The sequence below is a fragment of the Canis lupus genome, chromosome 33 (assembly GCF_011100685.1).
Source record: "Canis lupus familiaris isolate Mischka breed German Shepherd chromosome 33, alternate assembly UU_Cfam_GSD_1.0, whole genome shotgun sequence".
NCBI lineage: Eukaryota > Metazoa > Chordata > Mammalia > Carnivora > Canidae > Canis > Canis lupus.
In genome coordinates this window covers 27523556-27548037 of record NC_049254.1, presented here as the reverse complement: position 1 = coordinate 27548037, position 24482 = coordinate 27523556, and the positions used below count along the sequence as shown (strand labels likewise).

The window sequence follows — 24482 nt, the reverse complement described above, 5'->3', positions numbered from 1 at the left end:
ACCAGATTCTGAGACCTAGGTATACCCAGTTTTGTAGTGGAGAGGGAGGGTAATTATAAAATGCAAGAAAGTACCTAAGAGAAAAAGTTATAAAAACCACTGTAGCTTATGGGGGGGGTGGGGGGCGCTTGGGTGTTGTAGTCGATTAAGCACCTGATTCTTGGTTTCAGCTCAGGTCATGATCTCAGGGTGAAAATCCCTGGTGGCTTAGCTGAATGGCCAACAGAAAGCTGGAAAGCGCATGAATCCTTGATGTGAACAAGTGGTGCAAGGAGCAGGGGGTAGAGATCACATCCCGTTAATTCATGGAGTCTGGGGAGGTTTGGAACCACTGACAGCTTCCACATCTACCAGCCTCCCGCTAAGCTGCCTGTGATGAGCTGAAATTGTATTGCACAACACTATCCCCGACTGTGTTCTTTTCTTAGTGCCTGAGGTGGGTCTGGAGCACGTTCAGGGCGGGATCTCCACCTCCGTGCCCCGCCGTACAGCGGCCTGCTCAGACCGTGGCTTGCCCTGGTTACAGCTATAGCAGCTCTAAGCCAGATTTCCCACGTGGACGTCAGTGGTGTTCTTACCTTCCGAACCATGCCAGCTGGCATCCTGCTGAGCTCCAGCCGTGCCATGTCCCTCAGGTCAAGCATCCTCACGTCTTCGGGGGTGAGGTGGTTCCTGAGAGGCCCACTTAGTGTTCTCAGGAGAGGCCGACGAGGGAGTGACGGGCATCCTGGGCTGGTGGTAGGACTTGTGCTTCTCTTGCACACTTCATTCTCAAGTGGAATGAAGGCAAGAAGCTGGTCAGTACGTTTTATGGAACATAAACCCAGTATCTGATACTGAGGATGAGAATCTAGATTTAGGAGGGTGTACCTGGTGGGGTGGGGGGAGGAGATACCACGGTCTGTGCATCTCGGACAAGGGAACTTGAAAGGGAGAGGTTTGTGTTCAAGAGATGTCTCCCTCCAAGCCCTCCAAAGTCTCAGAAGGACCTCAAATAAATGGAACTTTAGGTTAAAATCAAGAAGGTGAAAATCAACATGAATAGATAAGGAAATAAGTAAGAAAAATATCCTTCACTTAGAATTTTTTTTTAAAAAGAAATAATATAAACCTGGACAAAAATGTGATGGGGTTGATGATAGTTTAAGATAAAGACTATAAAAAAATAAAATAAAAAAATAAAAAAAAATAAAAAAAAGATAAAGACTACAGGGAGAGTGTATTTTGCTACTTCTTCTCTAGGTTATGGTTAATAACTGTGGAGGGTCTGAGCTTTCACTTGCTTGCAAGCTCTTGAGTTAGCCTCCCACGGTTTCGTGGCTCCTGGCTGAAGACGGGGCCTGTGGGTTAGGGACCAAGGGCTTTTTGATTCACAGTGATAACAGTGACCTGGGTACCAGTATTTTCTCACACTGGTTCTTTGAGCCCCAATCCCCATAGGGTGACGGTGGAGAGAAATCCTGAGCTGAGGGAACTCAAATGTTGTAAAATGGACAGTAGGTACACCCGTGCTTTGCTCCAAAGGGAGAGCCCATCTCTCTCATTTATGATACAGATACCCTTGAAAAGACAGTCTAGAACAGAGGCAGTCCATGCTTCCACTTGCAAGGTGTGCAGAACTGGGAGAGACCCACGGAGAATGGCTCCCACCTGCCACCTCAGCAGTAGAAAGGGAGAGGCAGCTAATGTTCTTGCCTCCTCGTTAGGGCCCAGGCAGTGACCAGGAGACCTAGTCCCTTACCTCGTCAAAGCTCAACGGAGGTGGTACTATTGCTCTACCAGTAAGGAGGCTGGAGAGTAATGGGACTGGAATCTCCAGCCACAGGGTTTGTGTAGATGCTACCTACTTCTTATGTGCTGAGCGTTGTGCTAAAAAGTAGCCCGAGCTTAGTCAGATGTTTGTTTATTAGTTCACAGCTCTAAGAGCCCTTGTGAACTGACTGATGTTGTTCTCGTAACGCAGATTATCAGGCGTGCGGGGACACTGAGGCACAGTGAGTGCTGGGGCTGGGATCCAGGCTGCGAGCTTAGCCGCTCTCCTCCTGTGCTCTTTCTCCAGCCCTCGGGGTCACGCCAGGGGAGTCCTGGTGAAACCAGTGTGTGCCCTGAGGATGTGGAAGAGAGTTTGGAAACCATGCCTGGTAGGAATAGTGGAAGGACCAGGACGCCTGGGTGGCTCAGTGGTTGGGCGCCTGCCTTCGGCTCAGGGCATGATCCCAGGATCCAGGATTGAGTCCCGCATCGGGCTCCCTGCATGGAGCCTCCTCCTCCCTCTGCCTATGTCTCTGCCTCTCTCTCTCACTCTGTGTCTCTCATGAATAAATAAATAAATCTTAAAAAAAAAAAAAAAGGAATAGTGGAAGGACCAAGTGTGTTCTTCTGTAGAAGGATAAGTGGTGACTGTCATCAAATATTTGTAGACCTGTCTTACGGCAGACTGGAGTTTACTCTGCATGACCCCAGGGGGCAGAATGGGGTCCAGGTAAGGGGAGGCATATCACAGCCCATGGTGGAATGGGCTGCTTCTGAGTGTGGGAACTTCTTCTTGCAGGGTTTTCTGGGAGATTGCCTTCTGGGATGCCCTGGCTTGGATCTGTCCATGGCCCCTCAGTAAGCACCTCTGTTCTATTCTCTATAGGATCTAAGTGATGGAGGAGGAAGGTTCTAATGAGGTGCTCTAGACGTTTCCTAAGAGAGCAGACCCTGCTGAATACAGTGACCCAAATTCCCTCCACTGACATCCCTTCTTCTCCCCTTTCTGAGAATTCTGTACTGTCGGACATGCCCAGAGGGGATTCCTACGTGGATGAGGCTGTGTCCTAACTGGAGAATCCAGTCCACCCCCAGGGGCTGGAGAGTCTGGCTCAGCTGGAAGCCTGCTCTGTCTCATGGAGGGACCCAGCAAGATCTTGGCTCAGTCCTGCCTCTAACTCTGATGGCTTTGTTCCCATCCTTCTCCCAGCCTGAATCACCAGCCTCCTGGCTTGGCCAGGCCCTAGCAAGTGTCCACACACACATACCAGGCCCGCTGTTGCCCAGTTTAGGACAGAACAGGATTCCTATACTGGGTGGGAGGTTGAATTAAAAGATCCCTGTGGTCTCTTAAATGTATCTGTGGTTCTGTGATTCACTGTTTCCTTGTCAATAGCCCATGCTTTAAAAAGCAAGTGGGAACAAGTGTTTAGATCCTAGTGCTACTCTGTAAGGACTTGGCTGTCACCCCATGGTCACTCCCTTCTTGTCTTGGGCAGCTCCACTCCTAGGCGAAGCAGGTATGGTCCAGGTGCAGGTCCAGGGAGGAATTTGGGAAGATGGTGAGGAGTGGGTGGTGGCAACTGGTTTAATGGCATCTGTTGCACTCAGTCAGGAATGCCTTCTTTTGGAAGCTAAAGACTTCCTCAATATGGTCTCGATTAGCCTGTGTATATTTTTAAAATAATTACATTTTCATCAAAGGGTTTTAGAGAGAGATGTTTAGCCCAGTGTAAAGGGCATGATCAGGTCTGATCCTGAAATAATGTCTCTGTTATCCCAGATGTCAGGAGTAACTAAAAATATACTCATAAATTGGAGGAATTCTTGGTTTATTGGACTCATCTATTTTCTCTCTTAACCTCCCTCCAGAAAGTGAGAGGGGGAAGCAGTAAGCCAAAAATCTTTAATTATCCAGTCTGCTGACATTGTTTTATCTGCGCCACTGATATTAAATCTGCACAGCATTCCATTTCAGTCACTTGCAGAGCTAAGAGTAACCTCCGCAAACGTGGGCCTTTGTCTCTGTGCTTGCTTGTGGCCAACGATCTGTTTCCTACCCTTCCCCACCCTCCCTCAGACTTCTTAAATTCCAAAGCTTTCTGTGGCACCGGAAATGATCTGTCTGTGGAATGTCCATACTTTGGGAAAGTCCCTGAACTGTGTATCAGAATTCTGCTTCCCCCAACTCATCTTGGCCATTTGTGGTTAGGTCTTGGCATGCACCCACCATTGGAGAGACCCGGGTTTGGCAGGAGCATTTTGTCATGTTTCTATTATTGACATAAATGAAATTTTATCAGTTCCTATCATTGACATCCGTGGAGAAGGAAGAGAAAGTCCAGCTAGTTTTTTTTTTTTTTCATCTTTCTTATACAAATTTGATTTTTCCCTGTTACTTCCTTAACTTCTGTGGCCAAACGCATCTTCGATTTCAGTTTGGTTCCCTGGGCTGTGACCTTTTCACCTACTGTAATGTTGACACAATCAGCTGGTTTAGCGCCCAAACGATGCCACTGTTACTGCTACAGCCCGGTCGCTTTTCTGGAAGGCTTCTCCTATGGCCAGCGCTTGCTGAGGGCTTGCGTCCTCGCAGCCTCTTGAGGCAAGTACCATTGCCATCCTCTCCGTTTCACAAGTGAGGACCCAGAGGTGAAAGAGTTTGCTGAGGGTCCTGCAGCAGAGCGGGGATTGGAAGGCAGGCAGCTGGCTGACTTCACGCCCCCTCCGTCCCGCCTGCGGGCCCTCGGCTCTGCACGCACCCAGCGTCCCCACTCGCCCTCCAGGAAGTGTTCCTGTCTTTCTGAAGTGCTGTCCTCAGCAAATGTTTAATGAGCACGGACTGTTCAGCAAGAACTCTCTGCCATGGGGATACAGAGATCTATAAACCCGAGCTCCCTGGCGCCCCACACGCTGTGGCCGTGGACACGAAGCCTGGCAGTCCGAGCCGGCGCTCTGCTGAGCAGGGGTCGTGTTTCCTGTCTGCCTACCCATGGGGGCTCTCCCCTGGGCCCATATTGCTTGTGGCGAGCCCCCACAGATTTCCCTGACCAGGGCCAATGTTGTGTTGGGACCAGCCCTTGTGGTTCTTATTACAGTTGCGAGACACAACTCAAGAGCAACCATCAGGGTACTTAGAAAGGACAAGATTTATTACTTACTTACCTCCTAGAGGGTACATGGCATGCCTGGGGCCACAGAACAAGGTCATGTGGGGAGAGAGAGTTGTCCTCATGTTCTGCTTTTCTTGGGGACCAAGGTGGGGGCCTAGGGCTTCACAGGGTCACTCTTTATTGGTGTATTTAAAACATAAGAGCAGGAATTAAAGTGTGGGAAGGGGAAAGCCAGTGGTCAAAGGCCCAGTTGTGTAAGCCAACCACAGCTCTCTAAAAAGGGAACCTGGGTGGGGCGACTTGGCTCGTCATCTAGTCCTGTAGCTGGCCATGTGATTGTTTGAGATGGACGTCTTTGAAGTGGATGCCCGAGCAATCAGAAGCTTAATGACAGGCACTTACATTACAGGCAGAAAAGCTGACCATCCAAGTGCTTTGGTGAAGGGTGCCTTTGTTGTGTTCACCACCGTCTCCAGGATCCGTAATAGCACCTGGCAGATAGAGCTCTCAAGCTCTCAAAAAGTATGTGGTGAGTGAACGAACTGCCAGTGCAACAAAGCCACGGACATTTTACAAATAAATGAGAGAATATGTTGATGACCACAAAGTATGAAGGACGTGAACTGAGATGCGTCTGTTAAACTACGCACGCTGGGTGTATGGAAAACCCGGCGCCATCCTCAGTTTTGTGTTTTGTCACAGATTTGTGGGAACTTGGTCCTGGACGGGTGCTCATGTCTTAGACCCCTGCTAGCAAGGGCTCCAAGTAGTGGGGACTTTGAGATTCGAGCAGGATGCAGCTGCAGGGAAAAGACTACCCGTGGCAATCCAGGGCTCCCCCACTGGCAACATTATATAGGACGGGGCAGTAGGCCTGATGGTTTGCTCGATAACAACAATTGTTTTGAACTTCATGACTCCTTGGAGTTGGATCCTCTCCTGCCTTGCTCAACACTTGCCTCACTTCCCAAGCCTTGCCTAACTTGGTTGGGTATCTAAGTGCACATCCCTCCAAACTGTGCAGGAATCCCTGGACCTGGCCCCTGCCTAAGCCCTGGCACCAGTTCAAGGAGCTCAAGCTCAAACTGGAGCTGAGGAATGAGAGAATATTGGGGGGGGGGGTGGGTACGAGTCAGCATATGTAGCAGGCTGACATGAATCAAGGGGACCCAGATTTACGAGCCATAAGGAAGTTCATGCACTTGACCCAGTAATTGGAATTCGTAAAATATATCTTGGGGAAATAATCCAGAATGAAGGAAAAGTTGTGTTCATGAAACTGTGACTTGTGATGTCATCTGTTTTAGTGAGATTGGAAGCAACCTAAATGGTAAACAACAGGGGCATGATTGAGTAAATTATGGTTCATCCACTTGGCAGCATATTGCACAGTTGCTAAAAATGAGACTTATAGGGATGCCTGGATGCTCTTTTAATTCTTCAGTTAAGACAGAAGGGGAAAGAAGAGCATGGCCTCACTTAAGAGAGGGAGAGAGAGAGCTCTGCTTTGGAGGCCAGGCTATACCTACTTGACAGGAACCTTCAGAGGTCAGCTGAGAGAGGACACCTGAGCAAGCAGGTGCTCATTGCAAATCCCAGCTTCCCAGAGTGGTCTCGGGGGAGAACCCGACCTTTTCATGGGGGAGAAAGTACCATGGTGAAGGCTTAAACTGGAACAGTGTTAAACAAGACAGCTCTGGTCTTTCCCTTATTGCATTTTATCTATGCCACAGGGAGCAGGTGCCATCAATAGTGAAGTTCAGTTTTTCTCTTGGGCCCAAAAACCAAGCGGGACAAGGCCGCTAGAGAAACGGAACCGAGCCCTCGCTGATGGGCGTGAGGCAGAGCAGAGTTGATGGCAAGAGTTCTTTGGTATAATGTCCCGAATCGCCCCGTATCAGACCCTGGGCCTTGGGAACTGCTTTCTCCAAGAAAAGTGTCATATTGGGTAATGCTAAAACACCAAACTAAGAGCAAAAACAGATTCTCTGCATCAAGCATTAATGATAAAAGCTCCAGGTGACAGCATTTTTAAAAACATTTTATTTTATTTTTTAAAGATTTTATTTATTTATTCATGAGAGACAGAGAGAGAGAGAGAGAGAGAGAGAGAGAGAGGCAGAGACACAGGCAGAGGGAGAAGCAGGCTCCATGCACGGAGCCCGATGTGGGACTCGATCCCGGGTCTCCAGGATCACGCCCTGGGCTGAAGGCGGCGCTAAACCACTGAGCCACCCGGGCTGCCCTGGGTGACAGCATTTTGTTAAATGTTATACAACTGTTAGAAGTGGAGGTTAGGGGATCCCTGGGTGGCGCAGCGGTTTGGCGCCTGCCTTCGGCCCAGGGCGCGATCCTGGAGACCTGGGATCGAATCCCACGTCGGGCTCCCGGTGCATGGAGCCTGCTTCTCCCTCTGCCTGTGTCTCTGCCTCTCTCTCTCTCTCTCTCTCTCTGTGACTATCATAAATAAATAAAAATTTAAAAATAAAAAATATAAAAAAATAAAAATAAATAAATAGAAATGAAGGTTAGTAGTTAGATGTGCATTGTTAACTTAATACATATATTTGGTGTGGACATGCACACAAGGAGCTCCGTTTTAGGCCTAACCAACCAAATCTGGAGAGGCCTAGCTGGTTGGCTGCTGTGCCCACTGGATAGAAGCTTGCCTAAGTTGCCTAGAAGAAAATGGTCTAACAAGTAGAATGGCCATTTGCAGTGATGGCAGACAGCGTACTTCTCTTTAGAGTCCTGTGTCAATCTTGTTCCAATGGGGGAGAGAACATTTAACGCCCCACAGATGCTGGGGCCGTGTCTCCCTCTACGCCGGTGTTGGGAAACACACTGCAGCTTTCGTGTTGGCTGAGTGTCCCACACCGGATGGAGAATTGCTCGGTTCAGGGGTGGAAAACCACGAAGGGCTTTAGGGCCTGTGAGCAGGCCATTGCTCCACTAGCTGTTTTATTTCTAACCCTACCTTCCTGGCCTCTGTGGTTCTATTGTCCTCTGCTAATCTGGCCTCTCCAGTCAGATTCCAAGTCCTCCATCCTCGAAGTCTGTGTTCTCCCAGCTAATGCGGGGTGGTGGCCCATTGATCTTCCTGTTGGCTGGCACTTCCTTCTCTGGCAGCTGATGGGACCTCCTGTGGGGAAAGGCTTTTCCCTCTGCATGTGAGTTGTCTCCATTTCTGAGAGAGGATTGGGAGGGACAGATGCTCTCTCCTCCCCACTGAGAGCCAGGTGAGTCGACACCCCTGAGCAGAGGTTCCCCTCTCCAGGAGGTCAGTCCCAGTTTGCTGTGTTCCTGCCGACACACTGCCTGGTCCAAACCTGAGATTGAGGTTCAGAGAGGCCCCGGGCTCAGCAGATCCCAGCTCCAGACCCAGAGGATGCTCCATCCACCTGTGGTGCTCAAGGACTGCAGATTGAACCCTTCACCCACAGAGTGGCGACTTCAGTGAGGAAGGGAAGGCAGTACAGGGGTGGGGAGGGCAGTCAGGGTGTGAGGGAGGGAGATCATGGAGGCAAATGGAGGCCACTGGCAGGATGAGGTCAGAAGGAAGGGATGTGTTTTCAGTCTTCCTGCAGCACTTACGTTATTATATGGGGAGGATGTAGTGTCTAGCACGCTCTGATATAACCTCTTACCTTATTTACAGTCGTAGTCGTCATCGTAGGTGTCCAGAAACACGTAGTGGTGGATATGTGGACAGACTGTGTGTTTTGACCCTAAACTGGGGTTCTTCTCTGCGGGGCAGCACAAACTCGATGAACCTGGCTTGATTGGCCCAGATGATCAACATGTGGCCTCGATAACATAAACGTTCTAAGTAGTGAAGAGGGAGTTGCATCGTGTCAGCATGCTTTTGTCCAGCCATGGGATTGGCTTTGTAGACAAACATCCATGACCTTGAGGTTGGGATCTGGAAGATTCTTATAGACGTGAACCACAGGAATGAATGAACTTCTGGAATTTCCTTGCTGAGCGGAGTGTGCGTGTTTGTGGCTGTGGCTTTTGGCTACCGTGTATACGTTCTCCTTCCTGGTGTACAAGACTTACCTAATTACAAGCAGACTAGCTGGTCACTTCAGAGCCAGAAGTGACTGGTGATTGTCACACAAGCTCCCTTACCATGCTCATCCAGGTCCCCCAGGAGAGGTTAAGGGTAGCTTGTCTGAGCTGCTGTCTGCAGACCAGAGTGTGTGAGGGCCCCGCAGGTGCTTGGGCTCACAGAGCCAGACGGGATGTGCACATCGGATTAGAAATGATGTACATCTGTATAAACAGATAACACACATCCAGGAGAGATGCTAGAGGTCTTCTCGCACTTTCCCAGGGGTCACTGTTAGCTGATCCTGTCCCTGAAATTTGGTAGCTCTAGCCTTAAGCCAGCCCTTCTCTCGGGGGCCTTGATTTTCTTATCTATAGACTGATAAGGTGAGCAAATGTCCCCTTGTGTCTGTGATTGTGAGTCATCTGGCAGAGCCAGGACAAGACACCAAGACCTTGGACTCCAACCCCTCCCAGATCCTCCCCGTGGCATCTCTAACAGTGTGACACTGTTACCAAGGGTCTGAACCTTGGAGCTACAGACCCAGATTTAAAGCCAGCTGATAAGAAATAGCTGTTACTGTGAGTTCTGTGACCTTGGAGCCATTGCTCAACCTCTGAGTCTTCAAAATGAAAATAATACCTATTACATAGAGTTGTTTTGAAAATGAAAGTTAGGTAACAACCCTCGCTATGGTAGCTGGCTCCCAGGAAGCAGTGGATGGGTGGGCTATTTCTGTTTGTAACAGGGATATTTGTGATCATGGTCCTCTCATTTGTTTGGACCTGAGGCTTCTGTTTTATGTGAAACAGAAGGGTTGGATTGGACTGGTGCTTCTCCAACTTTCTGACTTTGCCATCCCCAAGGGAAGTGGAGAAAGAACATGTGCTTAGGGATAGGGGCTTGGGGCGTAGTAGCCTGAAGCACCTTGTGGAAAGCATCACATTTCTTTGAAGTCCTACATCTATTTGTAAGTCCCTTAGTTGTCATTTTATGCAATAATGTGCATGTGCTGGGGTTTTTAAAAAGATTTTATTTATTTATTTATTTATTTATTTATTTATTTATTTGAGAGAGACAGAGTATGAGTGGGGAGGGAGGGGCAGAGGGGGAAGTAGAGGGAGAATCCCAAGCAGACTCCTTGCTGAGCGAGCTCTCCCCACCCTGCCCAACTCAGGGGTTTAATCCCATGACCCTGAGATCCTGACCCGAGCTGAAAGCAAGAGTGGATGCTTAGCCAATGGAGCCACCCAGGTGTCCCAGAATGTGTTGGTTTTATTTATTATTTATTTTTTTGAACATGTTGGTTTTAATAGAAAAATGCTTCCTCCAGATCTTTGAGTACAGTTGATGTTCTGGGATGAGATGGCCTCAAGTGTCCCCAGAAGGCACACAGAGGTGCCCCTGTGGGGATGGAGGTGGGATTGCATTGTTTCTAAGATCCTACTCAGCAGCATCCCAGGTTCCTAGGGTAAGTGGTACCCAAGAACCTGGAAGGAACCTCGGAGGGCAGGCTCTCGGTGCCCTTGCTCCTAGTGGGACTGGACAGTGTTGGGTAGGGGTGGAAGCAACAGAAGGGGGGAGAAGATGCAGCCTCTCCAAGTGAAGGCCAAGGAAGGCTGGAAGAGCAGGGCTGTGTCTGAGCCTGCCTTTTGGCCCATGGGCTGATAAACCTGGCTGGGTTGGGTTGGCAGCCCTCCACCACCCCAGGTAAGTTCCAGGAAACACTAAGCCATTGTTTCTCTTCTGCAGCTGGAAGCTGTCCTGGGGATGGGCCCTCATATCATGGGAGGGTGGGCGAGAGCAAGGGGTGAACTGCATGTGGCAACATAGGACTCGTCATTCTGCCAAGGTATGCTCCTCCTGGCAGTTCTGATGTAGTACCTAAGGCCAAGGTCTGGGGCCGTGCCCAGCCAATGGGAGGGGAGTGGAAGGGAGCCTGGAAATGAGCGGCAGGCTTTGGGGCAGAGCCTGTGAAGGGGAAGAGGGAGCATCTGTGGGAGGGGGGCAGATCTACTGATGTATACAGGGGCCTGCTTACATTTGCTAGAGATTAGCTAGGATGCATGGGCTCTCAGGCATTAGGGATTGAAATGAAGTCACCCATTTCTTTAGGACAAATATAAGGGGCTTTCCCTGGGCAAGGGATTAACTACATTAGTCAAATTTGTACCCATCAGATAGCATTCCAATAAATCTAAGAGAATATCACCAAAGCTGCCACACTGGAAACTTCCTTTTGGGCCTTGTGTTTATTATAGTATTTATTATAATAATAAGATTCAACGTATCTTGATGAATTCTTCTTGAGCATGTTACCAAATAGAGCTAGGATTTGGAGTTCAGAAGGATTGGCTTCCAGTTTCGCTTTATTAGCTCTATGACTTCAGACAAGTCACTTGGTCTTAGAGCCTCAGATTTCCCATCAATAAATGGAGTCATAACATACCTCAATATATATTGTGAAGTTGAGGTGAGATCTGGGTTGGGAAAGCATTGTGTAAGTTGTCAGTAGCTTAATGTTAATCTTAAATAAAAACCCTCTTGGCAGCATTAAGTGAAGAGCGTTGCCATCCTCTACACCCTCCACAACCTGGTCTCAATCAGTTGAAAGACTGTAACTCTCTCAGCTTCTCTTGACTCAAACTGTTCTTTGTGACTCAAGAAGATCCCCCTTTTCAGGTGAGTTTTGTTGCTTTTAGGCACGCATTATCATCAGCTTCTATCGCAGGGCTCACCTGCCTCGATGGGCCTGGGCTATGCCGCACGAACCTCAGAGGCCCCTGCATCCATCTTTGAAGATACATTGGTCCACTCTGGGCCCCAGTTTCTTCATCTGGAAAATAAAGGAAAGGCGGTTTGACTAGATGACTTAGGTCCCCTTGCAACCCTCAGTGTTCTATGGTCTAGCCATATTCCAGAGTGCTTATAGTAAGCCAGAGGTGGGGAGGGAGGGTGTGATGCATATTGTCTGGCCAGTGACAACTGATAAAAACAAGTCAACATTCAGACATGAAGGAGTAAACTGCTCTTTGCAATAGGGCAGTATTTAGATAAATTAGAACATCTAAGTGAAACGTGATACCTCTTATTCTTCATAATGACTATTTTATCAATTGGTAAATAATGATCAATTATTTGATAATTATCAACTATTCATATTCGAGGGAGGGATTGCTGTGTGCCAGGGGATGTTAGAAGTTGCTTTGCGTATTACAATGTATTGGCTATTCCAAGTATTTGCTCTGTGTTAGATACTTGAAGTTGCTTCTAATCTCCGCAGAGCGCCACAAAACAGATTTACAGAGAAATTAAGGTTTAATGAGATTAAGTAAACCATGCAGGGTCATTCAGCTGCTAAGTGGCAGAGGCAGGGTCAAGTCTAGGCATTTTTTTTTTTTTAAGATTTATTCATGAGAGACACAGAAAGAGGCAGAGACACAGGCAGAGGGAGAAGTAGGCTCCTCCCAACGGAGCCTGATGCAGGACTCGATCCCGGGACCCAGGGATCATGACCTGAGCCAAAGGTAGACACTCAACCACTGAGCCACCCAGGCATTTTTGACCACAAAGCCTAGGATGGGACCCCTTCGTCAAAGTCCATTGGCTGGCTGTCACCACCTGGCTTGCTCTTGAATTGCCGACTTGTTATTGCTCTTGTCCTAGGATGGGTGGTTACCCCAGCTGTGTTTTTGATGCAGTTCTGGGCTTGACCCCCGAGGAGGAATTGGTCCTTTCTTTCCAGCCGAGGCAACCAGCCTGAAAACTGCATGGGCGAAACCTAGCTGGATTTAGTGCTTTCGCTCCTGGCATGCTGGAGACACCCAGCCTTGGCTCCCTCCTCATTCTGCTTCTCTCGCACCTGCCCTCTCATCTGAGCGCTAGTCAAGGGTGGAAGGCGCACTGGAAATCCGGAACAGTTTGCCAGGCCTCTGGCTTCAGCCAGGGGATTCAGATCGTGTTGGTGGGAGCAATCAGAAACCAGCTGCAAACTTGAATTTCAAATCGGGGCCCCTGGGAGCTGACACATCAGGTTGGCTCGTGCCTCATTTTCCTCCGCTGGGTCACGTGGGAGAGGATTTGCAAGAGAAGCGTCCCAAGGCCTCTCGGTAAGGGAAGCCTGAGCGAAGCACGCACACGCTAGAGCCAGATGGGTGACGGCACTGCCCCGGGCCCCAGGAGGATCTTGAGATCCTGCCTTGGTTCTTACCAGCGCTCTGCACCTCCACAGGCCCTCCTGGTGGCAGCGCTTCCTGCTGCCCCATCCTTGGGGGACACTCCTTGGGGGACACTCCGGCCCAACCCGAGGCTCTCACATGGAACGACGGGGCTCCCACAAAGGCGTCCTCCTCGTCCTGTCTCCTCTCATCAGTCTCCCCTCAGATCAGACTGATGCTAGTCCAACCACAGAGCAGTTTTCCCAGAAGAAACAGGCCAGAAACAGGCTGGCATCTCCCCTGAACTGTGTGCAGCGGAGCCTCAGGAGCCGGGTCCAGCAGCCAGGCCTGGGTGACCTCTGCTCATCCCTCTTGTACGTCTGTGTTCTTAGAGCAGCCCAAGGTCGTCCACTCCTGTCCCTTCAGAGCATTGCCACAATTCAGCCGCCTGCACAAGGCAGAGGGGTGCTTTATTTTCTTAATTATTTTATTTATTTATTTATTTTTAGAGGGGTGCTTTAGCGCTGGCTAGGGAAGAAGGGATGGAGCGCGCCAGTGTGGAGCTAGAGAGGCTGTTCAGAGCCCCTGCTGGGGCAGAGAGTGGTCAGCAGCCTCTCGAGGCTCACTTCCGCTCTGGGCTTTCTCTTCCAGAGCTTTCCTGGGCTTCTCTGAAGAGCAGACTGTGGCACAGAGGGGTGACCTTTCCTTTACTCCCCCCGCCCCCCTTCTAGATCTTCCTTCATCCCTCTGACACTGGCGCTGGATATTGGCTGAACTGGGGCGGGGGCGGGAGAAGAATAAAGTAGTAGAAAGAAAAGGAACATGTTCCATTTACTTTATGAGTGAATGATACTGCCCAACACTCTGCCCCGTTAATTTTGCTGTTAATATTCTCCATTCTAAGGGATTAAATGAGGTAAGTCGCCTTAAGTACGTGCCCACCAAAGAATAGCTATTATTGGTTCTCTCTTTTTCTCCTTTTTACCTTGGGCGTCCCTCTTCAGCGTTTGCCCCAGTTTCTCTCTGGACAGACTTCATCCAATCAGAGGCTCAGCTTGGGAGCTGGCCAGAGGCTGCGAAGCTGGAATAATGGCAAGAATAGTGGCCGTCCTTAGCCCTGACCCCGTCTCTGTCATCATGGCAGATGCTGGCGTCTCTCAGGTGTGCCCACCTGGTTCGGCTGCCCAGCCTGTGAAGCCCTGCGTGGTGGGCTGGGAACAGAAGTTTCTTTCCTCCTCTCCTGGTGTCCTGCATCAGGTTCCTGCTGTGGGCTTGGCTCTCTCTGCCAAGCCTTTCCCACCTACCCAGGTGTCCTATGTCGTGTTGGTGGCAGTCCTAGAGACATAGGTGGACTAGGGCAGGAAGTGTCTGGAGAGGCCCATCCATCGGGAGAGAAGGGCAGTGACTTCCTTAAGATCGCACAGCTGGTTACGGTGCAGCCACAGTGAGTACCAGGGTTGCTGAGTGTCTCTCAGATGTCCCTTCACCCCCCCACCCCCGGTTTCTCCTGTGGCCTCCTCCATGGCCAAGGCTGCTTCGATCCTCTGAGCTTCTGAAAGATCTTGAAACAACAACGAGGATGTTAACCACAGCAGCTGCCACAGGTTGAACACTTCTTCTCTGCCAGAGACTGGGCTGGGGCTGCTTTTCTTCCACATTGCTGACCCCCGTGGCAGCGTGCAGGTGGCAGGGTATTAGCAGGAGCCCTGTTTGTAGATGAGTCACCTAAGACACGCAGAGGTTTTCACTTGCCTCAGGCCACACAGTGGAGCGGCAAATGCGGCGTCTGACTGTTGAGCGGTCTGTTCCCGTCCACGGGGCATCCCGGGGATGGACACCCTGAGTACTGTTCCTGTTCCCCGAAGTGCTTTTCTGGGCTCCCACAGACACAGGGTGGTAGGGCCTGACCCCTCTACATGGGTATCACAGTGCTCATCTTGTGGATTTTAAAAAACTGGGCACAGTTGGTATGACTTAACAGAGGGAGAAGAGGATGGTTGGATCAACACACTTGTGACCTCAAACTTGCTCCTGTAGCAATAAGACCTGATAACAAAATGAATGAACATTTAGGATCGTTGCTGGATTGTGATGGAAATGTGTCTTATGCTAATTTACTTATAATCAGAGTTTCTGGTTCTGGCTTTGATTTTTTTTTTTTTTTTGTATGTGACTTTTATTGCAAAAAGCTTCTCTCAGCCTTTTCTCATTAAATCCCAAATTAAGCAAGAATCCCAATAGGAAGAGAGCAGCTCCAAGAGACCAGGCCTTGCTCATTCACGCTGTGTGTGCGGTTGGGTGTGTTTATTTGATTTGATCTGCGTGTGTGTGTGTGTCTGCATGTGCGTGTCTCCCCTTTTAAGAACATTTAAAAATAACTTTCTGCCAAAGATGTGGGCACTCAGAGTAGTGTCGCTGAGCCGGCATCTTCCTCCCGCCCGTGGTCTGCTGCTCTGCTGATGTGGCCAGGCTGACGTGGGCAGCTCATCTGCCTGCAGAACCCCAGCCCCTCCTTTCACGTGCTTTTTTAGAGAAAAGGCCTGGGAAGTCCAGGGGAGGGAAGAGTCGGCCTGGTGGCCCAGGGAAGAGCTCAGACAGGGTTTGCACTGAGTGCTTTCCCTTGGGAAGCTGGGGACCTGGATCCAAGTTGCTTGGAAATGCCGGCGGGAAACTCAGTCTACCCAAGGTTCCAAGGCAGGACATCATCATCCCCATTTCACACCCTGGAAGACTGAGAAGCAGAGTAGAAAGGATGCACGACTCACATGCCTGGTTTAAAAGCCAGACTGGCACCCAGGCGTCTGGAACCAAATACCTATAGACTCCAGAAGAGCAGATTTTTTTAATCGTGGTGACCTGTTCGCCCACTTATTTCCCTACATCCACTCTCCAATATTCTTAGCATTCCCTATATAATAAAGTTAAATGGTGTCATAATTTGGGAGAGGTTTTTTTTTTTCCCAATACTTTTTTAGCCGAACATTCTGTTCATGTATTCCACGAGTACTTGTTGAGAACTTATCATGTGCTCATGAGTACTGTAGGCATTGGGGATACAGCAGTTAGTGGAACACATGGGATCTTGATCCAGTAGAGTTTGTGCTCCAGTGGGGGGGGGGGGCAGATGTGAATCTTAGAACCACACAACTACGTGACTGTCAACTCTGATCTTTGAGACAGAGAGGATAGGATGGAAGAGATTTGATGCATGCTGCTAATGGGACCAACCTATCCTCTGTGGGGCCAGAGGTCTATGTGCAGTGTTTCCAATTAGCCGTTGTGTACTTGGGTAGTTGTGTTGGGTTGGTTTGGTTTGGTTTAGATTTATTATTTGATGGAGAGTCTCAAGCAGACTCTGTGCTGAGCGCAGACCGCAAGATGGGGCCTCTATCTCATGACGCTGATGTCATGACCTGAGCGGAAACCAAGAGTCAGATGCTCAACCAGCTGCGCCACCCAGGCGCCCCCATTTTTGCTCCCAAGCCTAAGTATTCAATTTGAAAAATTTGTTCATTGAAGTTTCCTCTCAAACTGGTCCGTTTTGCTAACCTTTCATGGCTGTATTTAACACGTGAGCTGTGTTGAGCATGTTAGTTGTTCCTACTCGTGTAGTGTAATCCACAGGTTTGATAAGCATGCCTCCCACGTTTTTGTCCACATCATAGTCCTTGGTTCTGTCCAGTTCAAAATGACTTTCCAGTCCTGTTGCCACCACCAGAGACCTCCCTGTAAGAAGTCTTAGATCCGAATTTACCTCCATTCCTCATTGGTAAGCAGCATTGTTGTTTAGATTTATGTCTTCCTTTATTAGCCATAAAATATTCAAATATCTACCATGGCTTCCAGAGGTCTGGGATTTATATTCAGTCTTGGCCAAGGGCTTAGTTGACTTAAAGGTATTTTAAGTACTGTAGGCATTGGGGATACAGCAGTTAGTGGAACACACGGGATCTTGACCCAGTAGAGTTTGTGCTCCAGTGGGGGAAGGGGGGCAGATGTGAATCTTAGAACCACACAACTACGTGACTGTCAACTCTGATCTTTGAGACAGAGAGGATAGGACGGAAGGGATTTGATGCATGTTGCTAATGGGACCAACCTATCCTCTGTGGGGCCAGAGGTCTATGTGCAGTGTTGCAGTATCTGTTTCAGCTTCAGATCTCTCCGGTGCATGTTTGTTGAGCCATTCTCTTTGGAAGAAAATGTGGAACCAAATTAGATATCGATTCACCCTCCTCCTCCCCCATTCCTCAGAACCACACTCCACTATCCCGTATAACCACTTTTCCCTTTCTGGTTGTGAATTTTTAGGAGGACAGACAGGAGAGCAGATGGTGATGGGGAGGCTAGGGGGCTGGGTTAAAGCAACAGTTCTCAAAGTGGGCCCCCAGGGGATCCTTGGGATCCCTGAGACTCGTTCGGGGGCCCAGAGGTCCAGATCATCTTTGTAATAAGATGGCGTTGACCTTTTTCACCCTCTTTCTCTCTCAAGTGGAGCTTTCCAGCAGCTGCAAAGTGCAGTGGTATCACAGTAGACTGAATATAGAGCAGATATGAAAATCTAGCTGTCATCTATTAGCCAGACATTACAGGAATTTGCAGAAATGAACAATTCTTCTTACTAAACTGTTTTTTGCTTTGAAAAATCTTTTTCCTTGAAAAGTGTTCTGTGAACATCAAATGGGCTTATTAATGTTTTTGAGTGAATTACTAGTTTTAATTTTGAATACAGTAAATACCGCTAGCAGTCACTCTCAAACAAAAGCTCTTTGGAATCTTCACTGATTCTTAGGAGCATAAAGGGGCTCTGTGACCAAAAACTTGAGAACTGCTGAGCCAGAGGGTGAGGGGCTACCTGGGTGTCACAAAAATACCAGTTATTCAAGGGCCCAAACGGAAAGGCTTTAAAGCCTTGTCATTCGTGATTCAGGCATCTGCAGTTCGTCCCGTGGCGTGAGCCGCATAGGATGAGAGATCCCTGTGCAGCTGGGGCAATCCTTCCGTCCCCTGGAGGAGGACGGGGCCGGCATCACCTGCTACCGTGCCTCAGTAGTACGCACCAAGGACCAGTCCTGAAGCTCCCCGGGGGCCAGAACGAGCCCCACCAGGCCCTGTGTGTGACATGAATGCTTGGAGCCTGGGTCAGATCTCAGCCCGGGTTCCCGACGACGATTGCAGCACGGGAGTTCCCCGTCCGCCTGTTCTCTGGGCTTGCCTCCCACTCCAGGGATCATCAGCAGGACTTCTTCAGCTTAAGGAGGAAAGAGCTGGGTCTCGGGAGGCTCACATCCCCATGAGCCCTATGTGGTAATCCCGTGCCAGATGTGCCAAGGGGTGAGTGACGTTCCAGGCCAGATGTGGAGCTGGGGGTGTGCCCAGCTCCCCCCCCCCCCCCCCCCCCCCCCCCCCCCCCGCCAAGGGTTCAGCTCTCCGCTTGGCAGCATCCTCCCTTTGCTCCACACTGAGATTGGAATCGGCAGCTCCGAACGAGTAGAGACCTGTGAGCTTCCCCTCCTGGTCTCCCCGGGACTCCACTGAGCGCCTCTACAGCTGGCAGCCAGGGGTTTCAAAGGTCACCCCAGCTGGGCGGATTAGAACAACAGATCTCCCTGAACCGAGTGAAGCTGGCTGCCCGGCCCAAGGCAAGTTGCAACATCTGCGCGCAGAGGCGGCGGCCGCCCCTTGGCTTGGAGTCGAGCCCTGGGCCGCGCAGCGTCCGGCTCCCCTGGGCCGCCTTCCTTCTCCGGTCCCGCGGGGGAGCTGCCCACGCGTCCGACTCATGGGAGAACTGCCCGGGGAGGAGGCCACGGTAAGGCACGGCGGCCCTGGCCCACTGTTGGCCCCCGTGGTCCCAGCCAGGCCACCTGGCACAGCCCACAGCCCAGGAGCGGCTCCTGCGGGACTGGGAGCGGGTAGGGCCGTGGTCGGGAGCTGACTGCAGGCCAGGGGGACCTGGGGCCCCTGCACTGGGTGTTCGCTGGCCCCTCTGCCAGCTCCGTGCAGAGGCTGCTGGGAGCCCGGCCCCACCTGTAGGGTAGGTGCAGCTATCGCCAGGATGCCCTGCTGCAGGTCAGCTGCTTAAAGACCGCGATCGTTTTAAATGAGCCCTGGGGAGGGAGCGAAGAGGACAGACTGCTGGTTTCTCAGAACTTGTTCTGCTGTATAACTTCGTCCCGAAGCTTTAACACTTCTTTTGGGTCTTTCTGCCGCAGTTCACTCTCTTTTGGCCATAGTAGAAAACTGTTCTTTTCTGGGTTCAAGAAACAATTTAAAGTGCTTTTGATCAAATTAAAGTCAAGTTAACTTAGTGCTGCTTTGGATGGTTAACGAATTATGTTACTCGTGAAAACTTTGGAGGTGAGCTTTGGCCTGAGCATGGGGGGAGGGGGGCCTTCATCCAGTTCTCTTTGACTCCCTCCTTTTTTTTTTTTTTTTTTTTTTTTTTTTTCACTTCTGAATTCTCTGTCCTTTGATCTGCATTTAACTGGTATTGAACGAACCCCCGAGCTGGGTGTGTTTCCAGCCACTGAGCACTGCTCTGCCAGTAGAGAAATTATGGCAAAAGTTACCCAGCCCCTCTGGTGTTCTCGACTGGAATGTGGTCAGCAGGCTGGACGAGACATTAGAAGGGAATAAGGATGGTTGGTTTGATTTACTGTTATTATTTTAAAGGTTTTGTTTTTTACATGATCTCTATGCCCGGTATGGGGGTTTGAACTCACAACCCCAAGATGGGGAGTCGCATGCTCCGCTGACTAAAGCCAGCCAGGCACCCCTGATTTATTATTATTTTTTTGATAGAACATCCCAGTTATGTCCGTAACCGTTATTTGTCAATGTGGACAAACTCTGTTTATGCTGCTGGTGGCAGTGGGTGGGGCGATGGGCTGAGCGAAGCTGTTTGGTGTGTCTGGCCAGCCTGGGACTGGGCCCTGCGCCTGTTCGCCTGATGGTTAAGTAACTACTCCCTGCAACCACCTTGTGGGGGACTGGATGTCTCTTGGCTAGGGAGAAGGACTTGCCTGTTCCTTTTCTAACCATGAAGCCAGACCTCCCATTGGGATAGGCTTCTGTGTTTTGAAGCCAACCTCCCTTTGATGATAGCATCCGGGGCCTTCAGGAGATTTAGAGACCTCAGAAGGGGCAGCCCTGGTGGTGCAGCGGTTTAGTGCCACCTGCAGCTCAGGGCGCGATCCTGGGGACCTGGGATCGAGTCCCACGTAGGGCTCCCTGCATGGAGCCTGCTTCTCCCTCTGCCTGTGTCTCTGCCTCTCTCTCTCTCTCTCTCTCTCTGTCTCCCATGAATAAATAAATAAAATCTTAAAAAAAAATAGAGACCTCAGAAGATCTTGGATCAGGATAATATGCGGAGAGGGTCCTGAACCTGATGTCACCACTCCTCGTTTTTAGCTCCCCAGAAAGCAGGGGGGGATGGGAAGAGGCCGTCTTGTGTCTTTCAAAGCCAGGCCTAGGAGCAGAAGGGGAGGCAATACTCCCCACCCTCTGCCTATTTTATGTCCCTTTACTGGGGACAGCAGGAAATGCCTTGTCTGGGTCATGGGATGCTCCAGGAGCTCTCGAGGGTATGACTGAGGTCAGGTGTGGTTTTGGTTTCTATTTCTTAGCTCTGTGACCTTGGACAGGTTTTATTTCTGAGCTTCGGTGTCCTCATTTGTGAAAGGAGCACAGTCAGAGCGGCCTTGCTGGACTGTGGGGTTTGCCCCCTTGGGTGGTGCTGCTGGACCAGATAGGTGTTAATTGTTGAAGTTAGGTGATAGGCATCTGAGGTGCTCATTTTATCATCCTTCCTGCTTTTCTGTATGTCTGTATGAATGAAGTATTCCATAACAAAACTTATTTTGAGTCTAAAATTCCTAGATCATTCATTATTTTTCCTTGTAAACATTCACTCATACAGCTGCCTGATATTGCACTGTTTCCAGCCAGTTCTCACTGTTAGATACTTAATTGGGTCTTCCTTTCTGTTTCTTTTCTTTTTTAAAAAAGATTTTATTTATTTATTCATGAGAGACACACACACAGAGAGAGAGAGAGGCAGAGACACAGACCGAGAAGGGAGAAGCAGGCTCCTTGCAGGGAGCCCGACATTGGACTCGATCCCGGGTCTCCAGGATCACACCGTGGGCCGAAGGCAGCGCTAAACCACTGAGCCACCCGGCCTGCCCTTCATTTCTGTTTCTACTTCACAGGGTTATTTTTCAGTTTCTTCTGCTATAAATAATGTGATTAACATTCCTAGAGATGAATTTTATGCTGCATCTCTGATTCTTTCCCAGTATTGCTAAATGTAAGATTTCTGGGAGGAGAAGTGGACCTTTTTTTTTTTTTTTTTTTAAGGATCTCTTTGATGCCATCTCTCCGGAAAACAATTTGGCAATTTATAAGCCCCCCCAGGAGGGTGTGACTGTGCCGCCTCACCGCAGTCTTATGTTATCTTGCCTTTTAAATGTCAGTGTGGTCAGTTTTTTAAGAAAGACAATAGCTTGTTCTTAATTTGCGCTCTTGGATTCTCACTGAGGTCAGGCCATGTCCGTTTGTTTCAGTGGCCATTTGTCTGTCTTCTGTGACCTGCCTGAGTCATAGCCTCTGCCCATTTATCTGTGGGGCCATTTCCTTCTCAGATGTAAAGTATTCCAGTCCTTTGTTTTTGTTGCAAACACTTTATCCCATCCGTCTTTCAATGTTGTTGATGGTATATTTTGACATGCAGAAAACCTTAATTTTATGTGTATATGCTAGTAGCTCTCTCACTTGCTACCCCAACCTCAGACCCCTCTCCCCACCAGCCATCTCTAACCACATCCAAGGGGGTAAGAGGGCCGGTGGTTAAGAGTAGGAGCTCTTGGGTCCAAGTGCCAGTCCTGGCCCCTACTAAATGCCACGACTTTGGGCAAATTTCTTAATCTTGCCGTGCCTAATCCATAAAATGGGGATGATGGGATTATCCACCTCATAGTGTTTATATGAGGAGCAAATGACCTGTTATTCAAAAGTGCTTAGAACAGTTTCTGGTGGAGGCTAAGTGCTACAGAAGCTTTGCTTATATTGTCATCTACCGCTGTGAACCTGTGAGGCTTATCATTTGGAAAGGATTTTGTTTGCGCAGCTAATACCTTATTGGCAAAAGAGAGAGCTGGGTTTGTCAAGCAGAGGACGTGCTCTGTTATAAACAAACCTGGCTCTTTGTTACTTGAGCTTCAGCTTCAAAAGGCGTATCCCTACTTATTTTTATTAGATGTTAGAAATTTCAACAAACTAATTACATGCCCCTGACACCACCTGTTCCATGGCCAGTGAGATGCGATCCCCAATCTGGAGCTGTCCCAGCCTGCTGAGGCTCCCACCTGGCTTGGAACCTAGAGCAGGGGTACTTGAGCTGTCCTCCAGGTGGTGGCTGTGGACGTCCAGTGACTACCTAGGGTCTCATCACCCCTTCCCCGCCCCCCCCCCGGCTTCTCTCAACCACTGCCCGTTTTCCCAGCCTTGTCCTCCATTCTTTCCTGTGGACGTGGGGAGCCCTTCCTTCCCCATCTTTCCAACAAATCCCTTCTCTGTTTATGACAGCCAGAGTCTGTTCTGCTGCTTACCACCAAGAACTCAGATTCGCACCTGTTACTAATTCCACTTCTGGAATCAATCCCAAGGAAGTCCCTTTGCTCCAGCTAACCTGCCAGCCCCCATCGACATCCTGTCCAGGCCTGACTGGGCCCTGTGCCAGGAGCCGGGAGCCTGAGGTATTCTTGCCAATGATGCCATCATTTTGCTCTGTCTCTTTGGGCTAGTGACTTACCCTCTCCGGGCCTCGGTGGCAAATGGAGAAATTAGCCTGAATAATCTTAGAACGCCACGTTCTGTGACCTGCGAGGCTTTCCACCATCTGGTCCCCAGAAGTGGGATGTCCTCCCAAGACCCACTTCCTTCCCTCATTCATCCGCTCGCTCTCACCTCTCCTCACCTCAGCCAGGATCCTTGCTGTTTTAACCCCAAACTCTTTCCTTTCTGGGAAGATGGATCCTGTTTTTCTTTAGCCTGTGACCTCTCACAGTTCAGGCAAAAGCAGCTTTTACTTTCTGTTGTGAGTGCCTGGTTTACATGTTGATCCTGAAGAGCCAGCGATTATTAAATACTGGCTTTAGATGTCAGCTGTAGAAGGGCTGAGATCAGCTGGTCCCTCCATTCTTGCTCCAGCTGCCCCCTTTCCTTTTAAGACTTTATTTATTCATGAGAGACACACACAGAGAGGCAGAGACACAGGCAGAGGGAGAAGCAGGCTCCCTGCAGGGAGCCCGATATGGGACTCGATCCCACAACCCCAGGATCATGACCTGAGCCAAAGACAGACACTCAACCCCTGAGCCACCCAGGTGTCCCTAGCTGCCCCCTTTCTTCGAAGTTCTCTGTAGGGTGTAGGGGAGGCAGGTGTGTGGCCCTGTGCTGGTGCTGGTGCTGGGGCGGGCTGAGCCTCACCCTGGCAGCCTTGCATGTGGAGGACACAGAGCCTCTCATTCCCAGAGAAGAGCTCCAGGCCAGCCCTGACCTGACGGGGCGCCCACTGGCCATGCACAGGGACGAGGGGCTGCACTTTGTCTCATCTGACCTGGTCTTCCTTCCTGTTTGCAGACCATGGGGGATGTGAAGCTGGCCGCCTTGACACAGGCTTCTAAAACCTCCGTCAGTGTGGATCACTCGAGGGCCGGGTCTGCACCCCCGACAGAGGCCCCTGCTTTCATTTTGCCCCCTCGGAACCTCTGCATCAGAGAAGGAGCCACCGCCAAGTTTGAAGGGAGGGTAAGAAGTGTGAGAAGTGTGGCTGGAGGGGAGGTCGGAGAGGAGATGGGGCAGGGTCGTCACCACTTCCCCGGCCCATGCCCCAGCAGGTTGGAGCTTGTGGAAGCCTGGTTTTCTCCGCACCCACACATCAAGTGAATGTCTCTCAGCTTACGCAACTTGTTTGATTTATGGTTGACATTGGTCTGGGTTGGGAAGGGATGCTGGGATGTTTTACTGTTAACATAGGGCATGTTCTGGGTATGTGCTGCCTAAGCATGGCTGATGACCAGGGCTGGTGGCAGGAACCATGCAGCTTGGGTTGAAATATGTGTCCTCAAAGCTGGACAGTTGAGAACAGGCTGTAAATTTTCTTTCACTTCCTCCCTCAAAGGAGCGTTTTGTGAAATAGCCTCTCATGTATCTGCTTGGTGCATCCAGAGCATCCGGGTGGGAGATGGAGTCCCTTGTGCTAATGAATACGGGTCCTTTGCTCCACTGGGGCTCCATTTACTCTTCTGCAAATTAGGCATGGTAACTCCTTGTCCGCCCTGTGCTAGAACAGAGAAAACGATGGCAGGGACATTGACGAACCGCTGTAAGAATACTAAGGTTATGCCC

General features: G+C 49.9%; 1 protein-coding gene across 4 annotated transcripts in view; it reads left to right on the top strand.

The window, feature by feature from the left end:
• The window catches only part of MYLK (myosin light chain kinase), a 203928-nt gene that overhangs the window by 5293 nt on the left and 174153 nt on the right, over positions 1-24482 (top strand). The window contains exons 1-2 of one of the 4 annotated variants that reach the window (XM_038583047.1): positions 18864-18882; positions 23715-23882. The exons of 1 other annotated variant lie outside the window; for it this stretch is intronic. In XM_038583047.1, coding sequence (XP_038438975.1) covers positions 23718-23882 — 165 coding nt within the window. In that variant the 5' untranslated portion in view covers positions 18864-18882; positions 23715-23717. Of the gene's footprint in view, positions 1-18863; positions 18883-23714; positions 23883-24482 lie in introns of those variants that run through there. 2 more of the 4 variants (XM_038583049.1, XM_038583048.1) reach the window with 2 other exon arrangements.